The sequence below is a fragment of the Leuciscus leuciscus genome (assembly GCF_965113295.1).
Source record: "Leuciscus leuciscus genome assembly, chromosome: 18".
In the NCBI taxonomy this organism is placed as follows: Eukaryota; Metazoa; Chordata; class Actinopteri; order Cypriniformes; family Leuciscidae; genus Leuciscus; species Leuciscus leuciscus.
In genome coordinates, this window is record NC_138742.1 from 19,591,879 (window position 1) to 19,607,163 (window position 15,285).

Below are 15,285 nucleotides of genomic sequence, written 5' to 3' on the forward strand. Positions count from 1 at the left end.
TTGGTTTGGATTTAATTCAGGGTAGATTAATTAACATTTCGATGAAAATGTGACCCCTGTGATGTAAATTAGATTTCAAGATTATCAATATTGTAATAATTCGCAATGGATCACTCCTGATAACATTTAATTTAATTGATTAAAAAAAATACTGGAAACACTACAATAAGGTTTCATTAGTTAACATGAACTAAGAATGAACAATCAGTCTACAGCATTAATTTACAAGTACATATTTTAAAACAAAAATTGTATTTGCTAACATTAATTAATGCACTGTGAACTCACATGAACAATGATCAGCTGTATTTTTTATTAATTAATGTTAACAAATATGAATACTCTAACAAAAGTATTGCTCATTGTTAGTTATGTTAATAACTGAGACCTTATTGTAAAGTGTTGCCGAAATACAAAAAGTGCAGCAGCAGCAACACTGTCAGTTAGTGAAAGCATGCTGCTGCTTCACTTACACACTTGCTTATGCGCAGTGTGAAACAGGCCTTGCGGTAAGATTTGAACGCTCGCACTCACCCCCTAATGTTACCATGGAAATAAGCAGTGGCCCTTGTAAGTTCCTGCTGGGGAACTGAGCACCTCCTGCTGTTGTTTCCATCACGGGTGGATCTATTGCGCACTGCCGCTGAAGCTGATCTGGGATGACTGCAGGTCTCGAGGAGGGCAGCGGGTGTCTACACTAATTACTACAGCCTAGGAGAACCCACTCTGAGCAGCGTGATAGACAGACCGAGAGGATGTGGAGGGAGAGAAGGTGGAAGGACAGATGGAGTGAATGCTTATTTGAAAGAGTAAAAAGTAAAATCAGAGCAGTTACGTGAGCAATGATGACTGCCTCCACTGGGCTTTCAACTGCACCGCATTTTGGCTGCATTTAGGTCAAAATGTCTTCAATTTTTGATCACATTAAGTAGCTAAATCAATGTAAATACAAGAGTAAGGAAGGGCGGTAAAAAAGAGAAAACAAGCAAAAGGAAAGGGCAAGGCAGAAAACAAAAATATCGGTGTTAACAAGGCTAACCTTACAGTATATCATCTATCATCAAGTCCACCACTAAATTAGTTTAAAGAAAAAGGTGCGAGAAAAAGATTTTAAACGACTTTTCTTCCAAATTAAAATGTTGAAAGACAATAAAGTCTTATGGTTTTATTTCATGTCAAATTTTAGAAACCAAATTTTTGTCTACTGTAAATATTTTTCTAAAGTGTATTTTCAGTGTTGCTTCACCTAAACCTTGACACAAAACATGTTTTCCTTTAAATAATATTAAATATGGTGACAAGTTGGCCACTTTCACAAAACATTCCTGAAGACGGCCCTGTGACAGTTTGCTTTTATGTCCAGGGTATGGAAAGAAAGAAAACAGAATAATCTAAGGTGTTTCCTCTGGGAAAAGCGATGAAACTGCCATCATATTTATACCATGGTTATTGGAAACATTTAGTTCCCTTTCAAATCAAAACAACTGATCTGGCATAAATTATGCTTCTAAGAATGAAACCTGTCCTTTTGGAGTTCGCGCTCACTCCACGAGGAGTTTGGCTTCTTCATGGGCTTGGGCTAGAGGAATGTCGATTCAAGATATTTGTCTGGTGCCGGGTCTGTCTTTGCAAAACCTTTTGCTAGATTTTACAACCTTGAGATTCCATCTTTTGCACCACTTGCTCTGCCTGTGCAGTGAGATGGCAGCTGTTCTGGATTGTTGTTTTTTTGGCCACACCTGGCCGTGCCCCCTTCGTAAGCGAGGCGGTTTCGACCAGGTCGGGTGTATTGTTGCTTATTCCCGCTCTGCTATGAGCTGGAGGGCACTTATTTATGATTTATTGACTTATTACTTATTTATTAGAGGAGGCCTATATATACACAGCCGACTCACCTATGTTCCTCGACAGTTCTCTGCATCCCTCCAACACCCCGTCTCCTCAATCTCGCCTGATTACTTTCCTAACCAGGGATACTCTGGGTTCGGGCCAAATTCCAAGCTCGGAGCCGTCCCTTCGGACAGCACGCCAAATACGCATACTCTTTACTCTATCTGATTATTTGCAAGTGTGAAATCAAGTCTCTACTATCTTTTCCCCTAGGTGCACTAGTGGATGTCAAATGGTCAACGGGCTTGGCATCTGGCTTGTGTATTATTCTCTATGTTAGGTTACAACACAGCAGGGATTGAACGCGATCCCCATAGCATAGCTAAGCAATGTCGAGAGACCAACTCAAAAGGGAACGGCTCTGATTACTCTTAAGTTACCTCAGTTCCTTGAGAGGAGCGAACGAGACATTGCACACTCTGCTGTGTTGTAAATCCCAATGTCTTGTATGCCTGTCGAAAGATTGAAGGTGAGCGCCGAGCTATATACCGTAGTAGGCCATTGGCCAGTTAATTTTAACGGCTCGATGCAATCAGGCTTCAGTATTTCCTAGAACAGTGCCTTTATTACTTCGCTAGTGAGAAATGTCATATTGGTTTTAAGTTATTTAAACTATTTTACTGATAAACTCATCAGAGCAGCGCTGACAACACGTTTCTGTGAGAGAGAGCGGGAGAAATAATGTGCTGTCCGTACATAATAAAACGTAATTTTGTGCCAAAAAAACATGGAAATAATTTGTCGTTTTTATCCTATTGTTTACTATATTTATTTGCTTGGGCAGTGTCATTGTGGGTTTTGGTTCTTTTGCTGTTGTTGGCTGTAAAACCTTTGAAATAACTGAAATTCTTTGGCGAAGTGATACGGAACTGTAATGCGGTCAAGACCTGCTGGAACTACTTTAGCTGTGCGTTTCCCTGAAAATAATTGCACACCTTAGAACGTTCGTCAACCTATCAGATTCAAGCATTCAACAGCCCCGTAGTATAATTACTTATAATTAATACAGATAGATAGATTCGGATAGATTTGACACCCTTATTGAAGAAAACATGATGTTAATCGATAAGTTTTTGTTTACAGACCAAAAGAAGCATGTCCTGTTAAACTGTACAATTCAGTGGTAAAAACAATTTTTTTTATTGATATCCTACTTTAAGTAAAATAATTGCTTCCAGTGAGAGTGCCCGGGATTACCATTAGAGGGCACTCCAACCCGGACAATCACCACACATCCACAGACTCCATTCCCCATAATCCTTTGCCCAGACCATCACCCATTCTCACATTCACCTGTCTCATTACCTTGTTTAGCTCACCCCATATAAGCCTGGTTTCTCATTCATTCTCTGTGAAGTCTTGTTTAGTGTTTGTACAGCAATTCTGAGCGTGTTTGTATCCTGTTTCTCCTGTGTTCTGGTTATCTTGATTCTCTGCCTGTTCCCTCGGATTTCTCTCTTTGCCTCAGCGCTTATCTGTTATTGTCTGGATTGCTTGTTTGTGTATGATCCTTGCCTGGATTTGGATTACGTCTTTGGATTATCCTCTGTTCAATAAATACTGCATTTGGATACTCAACCTTTGTGTCTCAGCGCAGTATGTGACATAGTTGATGTGCTCTGATTATTTTTATTAATTAAACAATAAATAAAAACATAATATGGTTTGTATAATACGGTCACGATTTCCAGTCACCAGCCCGACACCGCAGCACTACATTTCCCAGCATCCCTCCTGGCTCCCACCTGCACACACTCAATCACCACCCGCACCTGCCATCAATCACCCTCATCAGCAGCACCACATTTAAGCATGCCATCTACATTCTCACAATGTCTGGTCTCGTCACTTTCTACCATATGTATGGATTCACCTTACTTGCCTTGTGGCTACTTAGTCGTCCTCCTCCTCACACTGACAATCTTCATTCATCCATTCCTGCAAAGGACAAAAAGACTTTCAATTCAAAGTTAAGTGGTGACTCTGTGACTTTCTCTGATACGGTTGGCTTTTCACTGGCTCATTCCTTGTATATGCACGTTTCAATAAAGAACCTGTATCCTTGAATCTGCTCTCTTCATCTGTTTGTGACAAATACTGATTATAGGCGTCCATACATCCATCTTCCATACCGCTTATACTGGGTGAATTACTGACGTACAGTGGTTAACTGACGTAAAGAGGTTAGGGGAATGCTATGCTAGAGGATAAGGTTAGGGGAACGCTACGCTAGAGGACAACGTGAATGTTAGAATATAATGTTAGCGGAAAGCTAGAGGATAATGTTAGAATGAAACATTAGAGGAACGCTAGAGGATAATGTTAGAATATAACGTCTGGTTAACGCTAGAGGAAAACGTTAGACTATAACGTTAGGGGAACGCTAGAAGATAATGTTAGAATATAACGTCTGGGGAACGCTAGAGGTAAACGTTAGAATATAATGTTAGGGGAACGCTAGGATAATGTTAGGGGAACGCTAGAGGATAATGTTAGAATATAACGTCTGGGGAACGCTAGAGGAAAACGTTAGAATATAATGTTAGGGGAACACTAGGATAATGTTAGGGGAACGCTAGGATAATGTTAGGGGAACGTTAGAGGATAACGTTAGGGGAACGCTAGAGGATAATGTTAGGGGAACGCTAGAGGATAATGTTAGAATATAACGTCTGGGGAACGCTAGAGGAAAACGTTAGAATATAATGTTAGGGGAACGTTAGAGGATAATGTTAGGGGAACGCTAGAGGATAATGTTAGGGGAACGCTAGAGGATAACGTTAGGGGAACGCTAGAGGATAATGTTAGGGGAACGCTAGAGGATAACGTTAGGGGAACGCTAGAGGATAATGTTAGGGGAACGCTAGAGGATAATGTTAGAATATAACGTCTGGGGAACGCTAGAGGAAAACGTTAGAATATAATGTTAGGGGAACGTTAGAGGATAACGTTAGGGGAATGCTAGAGGATAATGTTAGAATATAACGTCTGGGGAACGCTAGAGGAAAACGTTAGAATATAATGTTAGGGGAACGCTAGGTAAACGTTAGAATTTAATGTTAGGGGAACGCTAGAGGATAATGTTAGGGGAACGCTAGAGGATAATGTTAGAATATAACGTCTGGGGAACGCTAGAGGAAAACGTTAGAATATAATGTTAGGGGAACGCTAGGTTAACGTTAGAATATAATGTTAGGGGAACGCTAGAGGATAATGTTAGAATATAATGTTAGGGGAACGCTAGAGGATAATGTTAGAATATAACGTCTGGGGAACGCTAGGTAAACATTAGAATATAATGTTAGGGGAACGCTAGAGGATAATGTTAGAATTTAACGTCTGGGGAACGCTAGGTAAACGTTAGAATATAATGTTAGGGGAACGCTAGAGGATAATGTTAGAATTTAACGTCTGGGGAACGCTAGAGGAAAACGTTAGAATATAATGTTAGGGGAACGCTAGGTAAACGTTAGAATATAATGTTAGGGGAACGCTAGAGGATAATGTTAGAATATAACTTCTGGGGAACGCTAGGTAAACGTTAGAATATAATGTTAGGGGAACGCTAGAGGATAATGTTAGAATTTAACGTCTGGGGAACGCTAGGTAAACGTTAGAATATAATGTTAGGGGAACGCTAGGTAAACGTTAGAATATAATGTTAGGGGAACGCTAGAGGATAATGTTAGAATATAACGTCTGGGGAACGCTAGAGGAAAACGTTAGAATATAATGTTAGGGGAACGCTAGGATAATGTTAGGGGAACGCTAGAGGATAATGTTAGAATATAACGTCTGGGGAACGCTAGAGGTAATAACGTCTGGGGAACGCTAGAGGAAAACGTTAGAATATAATGTTAGGGGAACGCTAGGATAATGTTAGAATATAATGTTAGGGGAACACTAGAGGATAATGTTAAAATATAACATCTGGGGAACGCTAGAGGAAAACGTTAGAATATAATGTTAGGGGAACGCTAGGATAATGTTAGAATATAATGTTAGGGGAACACTAGAGGATAATGTTAAAATATAACATCTGGGGAACGCTAGAGGAAAACGTTAGAATATAATGTTAGGGGAACGCTAGGATAATGTTAGGGGAACGCTAGAGGATAACGTTAGGGGAACGCTAGAGGATAATGTTAGGGGAACGCTAGAGGATAATGTTAGAATATAACGTCTGGGGAACGCTAGAGGAAAATGTTAGAATATAATGTTAGGGGAACGCTAGAGGAAAACGTTAGAATATAATGTTAGGGGAACGATAGGATAATGTTATAATATAATGTTAGGGGAACGCTAGAGGATAATGTTAGAATATAACGTCTGGGGAACACTAGAGGAAAACGTTAGAATATAATGTTAGGGGAACGCTAGAGGATAACGTTAGGGGAACGCTAGAGGAAAACGTTAGAATATAACGTTAGGGGAACGCTAGTGGATAATGTCACTCTATGAGCCAAAATCATAGAGGCTGCATGAACCGTCAAGGAGTAGGAAATAAACAATTTTAATATAAGAAATAAGAATGTTAAATAAAGTTTGACTTCCCATGGCACTTTCAAATAGGAAATTTTGTCAAACTGATAAAGTTCCAGATGCTTAAATGTAAATACATCATATAACCTATTTAAACAAGTAATTGTTAACTATTACTTTATTGCAATTATGTTATTAACCAACTTTGCACGTGTGGATGATACAGATACCACAAAAGACCATTTTTAACTAAACCGCTAAAACTGTTCACACTCCAATGTTCAGACCAAAACAACACCCTTGGTTTTGGAGAGTCCTCTTCAGTTGGAATGTGTCTTGTTTTTGAAAGCATAGTTATAGGCAGCAAAATTACTTTTGGCCCTTTTCAGTCTGATTCACGAGCTGTTTTTCTCTGCATTGCTGGTCCTGAGATGCTGAAGCTGTTTTTCTCATTCTAGTTCACTTCAGTACTTCATAGTATATTACTGGCAAAGCGCTCGTAACAGCCCACCCGTGACCCTCTCCCTCCTGCTGTGAGCAAAGATGGCCAAATATGTGTGTGTGTATATATGTGTGTGTGTGTATATATATATATATATATATATATATATACATATTTATTTTGCCAATAACTCAAATCATGTGAGAGAATGTACGTGTGATCAACAGAAAAATTTGACCAATATAACCCTTCATTTCAACATCAGTTTCTCTTCCTTTTCATTCCTTTTTTGACATTCCATCTCTTTCCTTTTCATCGCCCTCTCACTGGCAATGGCAAAATTTATTTTTTCCACTCAATTGCTCCCTCATCAAGAGAGTGCACTTGCATTGATTTAATAACCACAGGGTGACATTAGTTCCTTTGAAGACTTTCTCCCCTTTGATGGATCTTTTTCTCATCTAACCTTTTTGTTTCTCCTACATACAATTATTTGAACTCCTGCGGGTCAAAAACAAGTGTTGCCGCTTGTCACACCTCACTAATTTAGCTAGCAATTGAGTGCTTTCCCTTTCTCTGCATCATTCATAAAAATGTTTAAATACTTGAACAGTTGGATGAACCAAATAAATACATAAAAATCAACCTCAAAAGAATGGCTAGTATTAATCATAATCAAACAGCAACGACTGCCAACGCTGTCGTACAGAGAAATTTCATAGGCGTGTGTTTTGGGCAAGTATCTCAAGCTCTTGACTTTTAAATTCACATTTTTACTGATGATAGATTTACTTTGTTTCCAAATACACTCAACATTCCTACAGGATTCATGTTGCAAAATATCTAATGAATGACCAGCATAGTTGAAAACACTTAAATGTCATGTTCAAATATATCAGTTAATTTATGTCACTTATTACTGCACACCTGCAAACCACCCAAAGTAAACATTGCATGTAATATGTTTTTCCATTTTCTGCACAAAAAAACGTTAAAAAACAAGTCAAAACGTTTTAGGATTTTCATAAATTAATGTCAAAAAGCATCCAAATTTAATGAAGCTGAAGTAAAGCGTTTCAGTGCCACCTACTGGAAAAAGTTTGTCCATCAAACCAAGTCATCATTTCTTTTTTTAGTTTGATGTACAATGAATGAAATGTATTAATGAAAGTGTTTGGTGCATCATCAGTTAACAACAGGCAATACATTTCCATAAATTCAGAAAGATTCATACAGAACCTGTCCATGCCAGTTCAGATAAAGGCTTTAACTTAACCTGATCATAACAGATAAATAACATTCATACTGTTAAACATACAGATTCTGTATTTCACCTGTGTTTCACAGAAGCATTAGGCATGTATTTGGACTGTTTGTGTGGTCTCTAGAACCTGCTGAAATGAAGTTCAGAATTGTTCTAATGTGCGTGGTCCTCCTCTCTGGATCTCCTGCATAATGGAGTGGACCACTTCAGATGTAGTACACTGACCTCCCAAATCAGCAGTCTGCAACTGCAAGGAAACAAATGACCATACAAGCTGGATGAGTCCAGAAGAGATATAGAGATGTAATACAGCAGACATGTTTGAGTAAACAAGAGTAACATTAACTAATTTGGCTTATCATAGGCAAAGTTGAATGGCATGCATTCATACAGCTGTTTGACATAATGAGATTTAGCATGTATCATACTCGAGTTTCAGACAAAGTTTTCAAAACTGCCTTTCGAATCATCCTGGCATATGCGTGCAGCCTAGGAAAGGGAAAAGACAGCCCAGACATGAACGTAATGCACAGTTTTGATCCTGCAACAACATTTTCTTGATTTGTATGTATAATTATGGTGTATGTCATTATGCATGAAGGAAATGAGGATCTAATAACTGGAATATTGGTAAAACGTCCAATGAAAATAATAAAATGAATATTCATACACACGCACTTTAAGTGGTCCAGCATCACGCAGCCGGCCAGCAGTGTGGCCGTGGGGTTTGCAATATTCTTGTTAGCAATGCTTTTCCCAGTGTTCCTTGTGGCCTGTATAAACACAAAGAATACCTCATATATCCTCTAGTCTAGTCACTTCGACAGCTGACATATCCAGAACCCGCTCTGTTCATTCTTACGCTCTCAAAAACAGCATAGTCCTTGCCGTAGTTGACTCCTGGTACCAGACCTGGACCTCCAACAAGTCCAGCACACACATTGCTCACCACATTTCCATATAGATTTGGCATCACCATCACATCAAACTGCTGGGGCTTAGAGACCAGCTATACAAAATAAAAAAAATAAAAAATGATATATACTTATAATGTCCTATAGAGTAATTATGTGTAGCTTTTTATGGGTCTGTTTTTTAAAGCCTTTCTATGGATACTCTAAAAATCTTACTGACCCCAAACCTTTGAATGGTAATGTTTTTTTTCTTGTGCTCACCAAGAATGCATTTATTTGATAAAAAAAATACAGTAAAAACACAGATATTGTGAAATACTGTATTACAATAAAAGTGTATTTATTTATGTAATGCAAACTTGAATTTTCAGTGTCAAATGATCCTTCAGAAATAACTAATACTGATGTGATGCTCAATAATTTTTTTTTCTTTTTAATGTTTTTATTATTAGTACTTTTGAACAGTAGTGTGAGCGAATTAGCTTTTGCTATAATCTCTATTTGCAATGCCTCTTATTTAGACTTTCAATTAAAACTGTTATATACTGTCCCTATACAAATGAACTCAAAATAAATAACTAGATAAATATATTGTGAAAAATGATGGAAGCCTCCAAAGAATAGTTATAACATATAATAATGCAATTAAATATCATCCACTTATGTAGTTCCCCATTTAAATACCTGCATGGTGGTATTATCCACAATCATGTCATCAAGTGTGATATCAGGATATCCAGCTGCCACCTCTTTACAGCACTGCAGGAAAAGGCCGTCACCAAGCTTCCTATAAAGCAAAAGAAAAACAATCCCAAACTCATTCAAACTTGTACCATATAAAACCAATATTTCAACAAGATTCTACCATTCAAAAGTTTGGGCTTGGTAAAATCGTGAGCTTAGAATTATAAGGTTCTATCTCCGTTTAGGGTAGTTCTGAGATATTGAGCATCAAAGTTTTTACATCCCAGCTGGCAAAACTGTTATGTAGTATAATCTACTATTATAGCTCAACAAGACCATCACCCTACAGGTACTTTGAGGATAGAATATCAAAATCCTGGCACATTTGGAAATGGGATTTTTTAAGATGGCCCAAATGGAGATAGAACCTTATAATTCTGAGAGCTCTGATTCTGTTTGGAATTATAAGGTTCTATCTCCACTTTTACAAATAAAACCCCACATTTCAAAGAATAAATGTATATAACCATTGATTTTAATCAATTTATATATTTATAATACAAGCACACAGCTTGATTGGATTTTTGATTTTGATTGGATATTGAATCTACTGGAGATAGAACCTTATAATCCCAACTCGGTTTATGTTTTTTGTGAGATGGAACCTTTTTATTTGATTAATTATTAATAACTACTAACATTTTTATTTTTTTTTACAAAGATAACACCACACAGGCATTAATAAACACCTAATGGATCAGATTATGTCAAAAACTCAATTTCGACCAAAAGTGGAGATAGAACCTTATAATTCTAAGCTCACGAAATGTCTTTGAAAGAAGTCAAAATATAAATATTAGGAAATTTTGTTTCAATATATTTAAAAATGTATTTATTCCTTTGTTGTAAAGCTGAATTTAAAGCATTATTACTCCGGTCTTCAGTGTCACATGATCCTTCAGAAATCATCCTAATATGCTGATTTGCTGCTCAAGAAACATTTCTTATTATCTGTGTTGAACACAGTTGTGCTGCTTGCTATTTTTGTGGAAACCATAAATTGTTTCAGGATTATTTGATGAATAGAAATTTCAAGAGAACAGCATTTATTTGAGACAGAAATAAATACATTATAAAATGTTCCTGTCACTTTTGATCAGTTTAATGCCTGCTGAAAAAGTATTAATTTCTTCAAAATATACAGACCCTTTCCAAAAAATTTGAATATCTTGGAAAAGTTTATTTATTTCCATAATTCCATTCAAAACGTTAAACTTCCATAGATTATAGATTCAGGGCCCACAACTTAAACGATTTCAAGTATTTAGTTGTTTATTTGTACATAATTTGGGCTTCCAGCTCATAAAACCCACGAAAACAGGATTTCAAACAATTAGAATATTACATGAAATCACACAGTAATACCATGGTCATTGAACCAGGTTTTGGTTCTTTTGGCAGTGTGGGCAGGTGCAAATCCTGCTGGAAAATGAAGGAAGCATGAAGTGCTCTGAAAATGTCCTGGTAGACGGCTGCGTTGACTCTGGATTTAATAAAGCACAGTGGACCAAAGTCCTCTTTTCTGATGAGAGCAAATTTTGCATCTGATTTGGAAACCAAGGTCCCAGAGTCTGGAGGAAGAATGGAGAGGCACACAATCCAAGATGCTTGAAGTCCAGTGTGAAGTTTCCACAGTCTGTGTTGGTTTGGGGAGCCATGTCATCGGCTGGTGTTGGTCCACTGTGCTGTCCACTCTACGCAGCCGTCTACCAGGACATTTCCAGAGCACTTCATGCTTCCTTCAGCAGACAAGCTTTATGGAGATGCTGACTTCATTTTCCAGCAGGATTAACCTGCCAAATAACCAAAACCTGGTTCAATGACCATGGTGTAATTACTGTGTGATTTCATGTAATATTCAAATTTTTTGAAATCCTGTTTTCGTGGGTTTTATGAGCTGGAAGCCCAAATTATGTACAAATAAACAACTAAATACTTGAAATCGTTTAAGTTGTGGGCCCTGAATTTATAATCTATGGAAGTTTAACATTTTGAATGGAATTATGGAAATAAACTTTTCCATGATATTCAAATTTTTTGGAAAGGGTCTGTATATATATATAAATAAATACAAATCTGACTGACCCCAAACATTTGAACAATAACATATATACAGATATGTTCTGAAGCAGTAATTTGCCTGATGAATTTGCTGAAAATAAAGCAGGGTGAGTCATTTGTAAGGACAGACTCTCACATGATATTAGCTTTGTGTACTGCTGTGACCTTGCGGCGACCTTTCTCCCTGGCCAAGTTAAAGGCGTACTCAGCGATCCGCAATGAATTCACACGTGTTATGATCTTTAGACTTTCCACCACCCCGGGAACATTCTGAAAGAAAGAAGATTTCAACTTGAGGAATGTGTGTTCAGTACTGGTGTCCTCAAACTGTAAGAGACCCAAACACACGGACCTCATGCTCCAAGCTGCTGTACTCTCCTTCAGTATTCTCCCTAATGATGATGACATCGATGTCTTTGTGGTGGCTCGGGACTCCAGGAAGAGACTGACAGTGCATCACGTTAGCATACAGGTCCAAAGATGTTCTGTGGGAGAGTTCAAACAGTTTATATAAACTCACCCTCTGGACTTATCACAGATAATCAAGTAAAGAAAAAAATACATTTAACATCTTACCGAAGCAAATTGTTCCTGGATTTATGAGATGGAGGAAGGTTGTGATTAGTCTCTATGTTACCTGTAAAAGAGTATTACCTGTAATACAGTAGGAATGCGAGCACTGCTATTTAATTATGATGATAAAGTCCATTATTTTTATGTTAAGAGTAAGACCGATAACAGTTAAGTGGCATGATTTAAAATTGATATTGATTTTCAGATTTGCCAAATATTTAAAAGTGTTAATACAGTTTTGTTAGTAATTAAAATGGTGTTTTTAAACATGTACTTTAAGTGTGTTTAAGGTAATCTTGTGACAAAATGTAAAAATAGAGGAAATTAGCATGAACAATTAAATATCAAGAATTGGCCGATAACTGATGTGTTACTAATATATTTATATCCCTTATATATAGCAAACATTACTGAGGTTAATGAACCATATTCTCATGCTCACCCTTAAGTGCTACTCCATTACGTTTGATTGCAGTAACAGCATTATTGATGTCATCCTCAGAGGAAGCAGCCGAATTCACATTGACAACCTCAAAGTCCACAGGCACACAGCAGAATCTGGGAATATTGTTGAATGCTAAATACATAAGAGGAATTCTTTAGTGTTCGCCGGTAAAGTCTGTTTATAGAGAGCCTTATATTCAAACCTGAAAAGCTCTCTGACGTGGTTCAACAGTTCTGGTCCGATACCATCACCAGGGATTAAAGTCACAGTGTGTCTGCCTCCATATTTAGCAGGTGGGGGCTGATGGGTAAAGATGCAAAACAGACCATTGACAAAAGAAGGGTAGAAGCAAGGGTAAAGGTCAAGCTTACAATATGAAGCCAAACCTCAGGTACAGGAAATATTACCACTACTTGTCATTTGTTCATCAGCTTTCAATTCTACCAACACAATACTACTAAACACTGCCATTCAAAGGTTTGGGGTCAGTAAGATTTTTATGTTGTTGTTGAAAGAAATTAATACTTTTATTCAGCAAAGATGCATTAAATTGATAATAAGCGACAGTACAGATATGTATAATGTTACAAACAATTTCTATTTTTAAATAAATTCTGTTCTTTTCAACTTTCTATTCATCAAAGGATCCTGATTTTTTTTTTATCACGGTTTCCACAAAAATATTAAGCAGCACAACCGTTTCCAACATTGATAATAATAAGAAATGTTTCTTGAGCAGCAAATCATCATATTAGAAGGATTTTTGAAGATTCATGTGACACTGAAAAACTGAAGTAATGATGCTGAAAATTCAGCTTTAACATCACAGGAATTTATTACATGTTTAAAATATATTAAAATAGAAAACAGCTATAATATTTCACATTATTGTTTTTGCTGTTTTTTATTTTTTTTTATTTTATAAATGCAGCCTTGTTGAGCATTTTCAAAAACAGGAAAGAAATCTTACCAATCCAAAGCTTGAACGGTAGCCTAGTTCTAGGTAAAACCTAGTCAAATGATCAGTCAAGTAATCAAATACCTGTCAGTGACCTGGATGTTTTTGTAACTGTTGATGATCTAAATATCAAGCCCAGACATCACAAACCTACCACACATGTAAGCACATACTGTATATCGTTTGCAGAACCAGTACTCACAATAGTCTGGTTACGGTGAGTTGATGAATCAGAGGGAGTAAACAGGAGTGGTGGTTAGTCAGAGGAGAAAGTCAAATCCATTCTGCTTTGGTTATGCTTACACAAATCAGCTTACAAGCACAAGAGAGAAGCAGAACATTGGAGGTACAGTGGAGCTGCATTTAAGTGCTTGAAAAGGGTTTAATATTAAATCTTTTTTAACTACAATAAATATATTACCTCTCTACAAGGAACCCAAAGTATATTACAGCCCTTAAATTAAGGTATTTCAGATGAATAGGGAGGAAGAGGGAGTGAGGTGACAGTAAAGGGTTGCAAGAAAAGATTAGTCATGCTGTAATTAGCTTTCGTTAATTATATAATGCGTATTATCATAAGTTAAGACTTCAGTCCAAAACTTACAGTATATGAGGACTTCTCCCTCTGGCAGCACACTGAAGGGCTTTTCAGCTGACATTATTTGATAACAGAAAAAAATGCATCCAGAGACAAAAAACATTGTTAATTTTAGCAAAATATTGCAACATTTTCTGCAAAGTCTAAAATATTTCAATAATTAGCCTACATCAATGAATGTAAGGTGCATAAGCAGACATGTCCTTGTCAGAGAATGTAAGACATACCACACCTTTCCCCGATCTGACTTATATCTGCGACCTGCGAATATCTGTTTCTATATTTTACAGACGATAGACTACACGTGCTTGCCATTTGTTGAATGATGACAATTTAAGCGGAGGCTTACTTTGGATACCGAGCACTTTAGTCCGGTCCACGGCTGCTGCAGACGCGTTGAGGAGAGGAAGAGCGCGGGTCTGGCTGCTGCTATGGACATTTTGGATTGAGTTCAGCTTTTGCCGCTCCAGCATCAGCAAACAAACCGAATTGTTGAGCCAGCAGTGCTGTTGTTCCACAATCAGCTGACACAAAACTTAAGAATGAACTTTTAAAACCAAATAAACTTTGCCTTTGGCGCGCTCTAGCGTCCATTATGTGTGTGAGTGTGTGTGTGTGTATATAATTTTTTTTTTTTTTTTTTTTTTATAAATACCTATGTACAAAATTCGAACAAATATATACAACTCACAACAACTAAGAAAACAAATTATTAAACAAAAAATATACAAGGATATATCCATTTGTATCCATCTTGTCGAGCTTTTCAGTCATGACGTCAGTTTACATGCCAACACATTAGCCCATGGGTTTAAAAAAAACAACGTTTTTCTATTCATTAAGTTCTGTCATAACATTACTTGAAAACATTCACGGTTTATGCTACAACACAAATTACATACATTCATAGCTCA

General features: G+C 37.2%; 1 protein-coding gene across 3 annotated transcripts; it reads right to left on the reverse strand.

Annotated features, from left to right (window-relative positions):
- Positions 1-215: 215 nt before the first annotated feature.
- Positions 216-14,880, reverse strand: LOC309481273 (isocitrate dehydrogenase [NAD] subunit gamma, mitochondrial-like). Of its 3 annotated transcripts, XM_082146141.1 has the most exons (13): positions 14,721-14,880; positions 14,378-14,425; positions 13,018-13,115; positions 12,813-12,928; positions 12,374-12,434; positions 12,150-12,282; positions 11,934-12,067; positions 9,677-9,779; positions 8,941-9,087; positions 8,757-8,851; positions 8,507-8,567; positions 8,206-8,325; positions 216-3,828 (listed from the first exon to the last, which is right to left on the reverse strand). In XM_082146141.1, the coding sequence occupies exons 1-12, from the start codon at positions 14,808-14,810 to the stop codon at positions 8,221-8,223; spliced, it is 1,191 nt and encodes a 396-aa protein (XP_082002267.1). In that variant the 5' UTR covers positions 14,811-14,880; the 3' UTR covers positions 216-3,828; positions 8,206-8,220. The 3 variants fall into 3 exon arrangements, with proteins under 3 accessions (XP_082002267.1, XP_082002268.1, XP_082002266.1); XM_082146142.1 differs by lacking the exon at positions 216-3,828 and having other exon boundaries at positions 7,085-8,325; positions 14,730-14,880; XM_082146140.1 differs by lacking the exon at positions 216-3,828 and having other exon boundaries at positions 7,085-8,325.
- Positions 14,881-15,285: the final 405 nt, after the last annotated feature.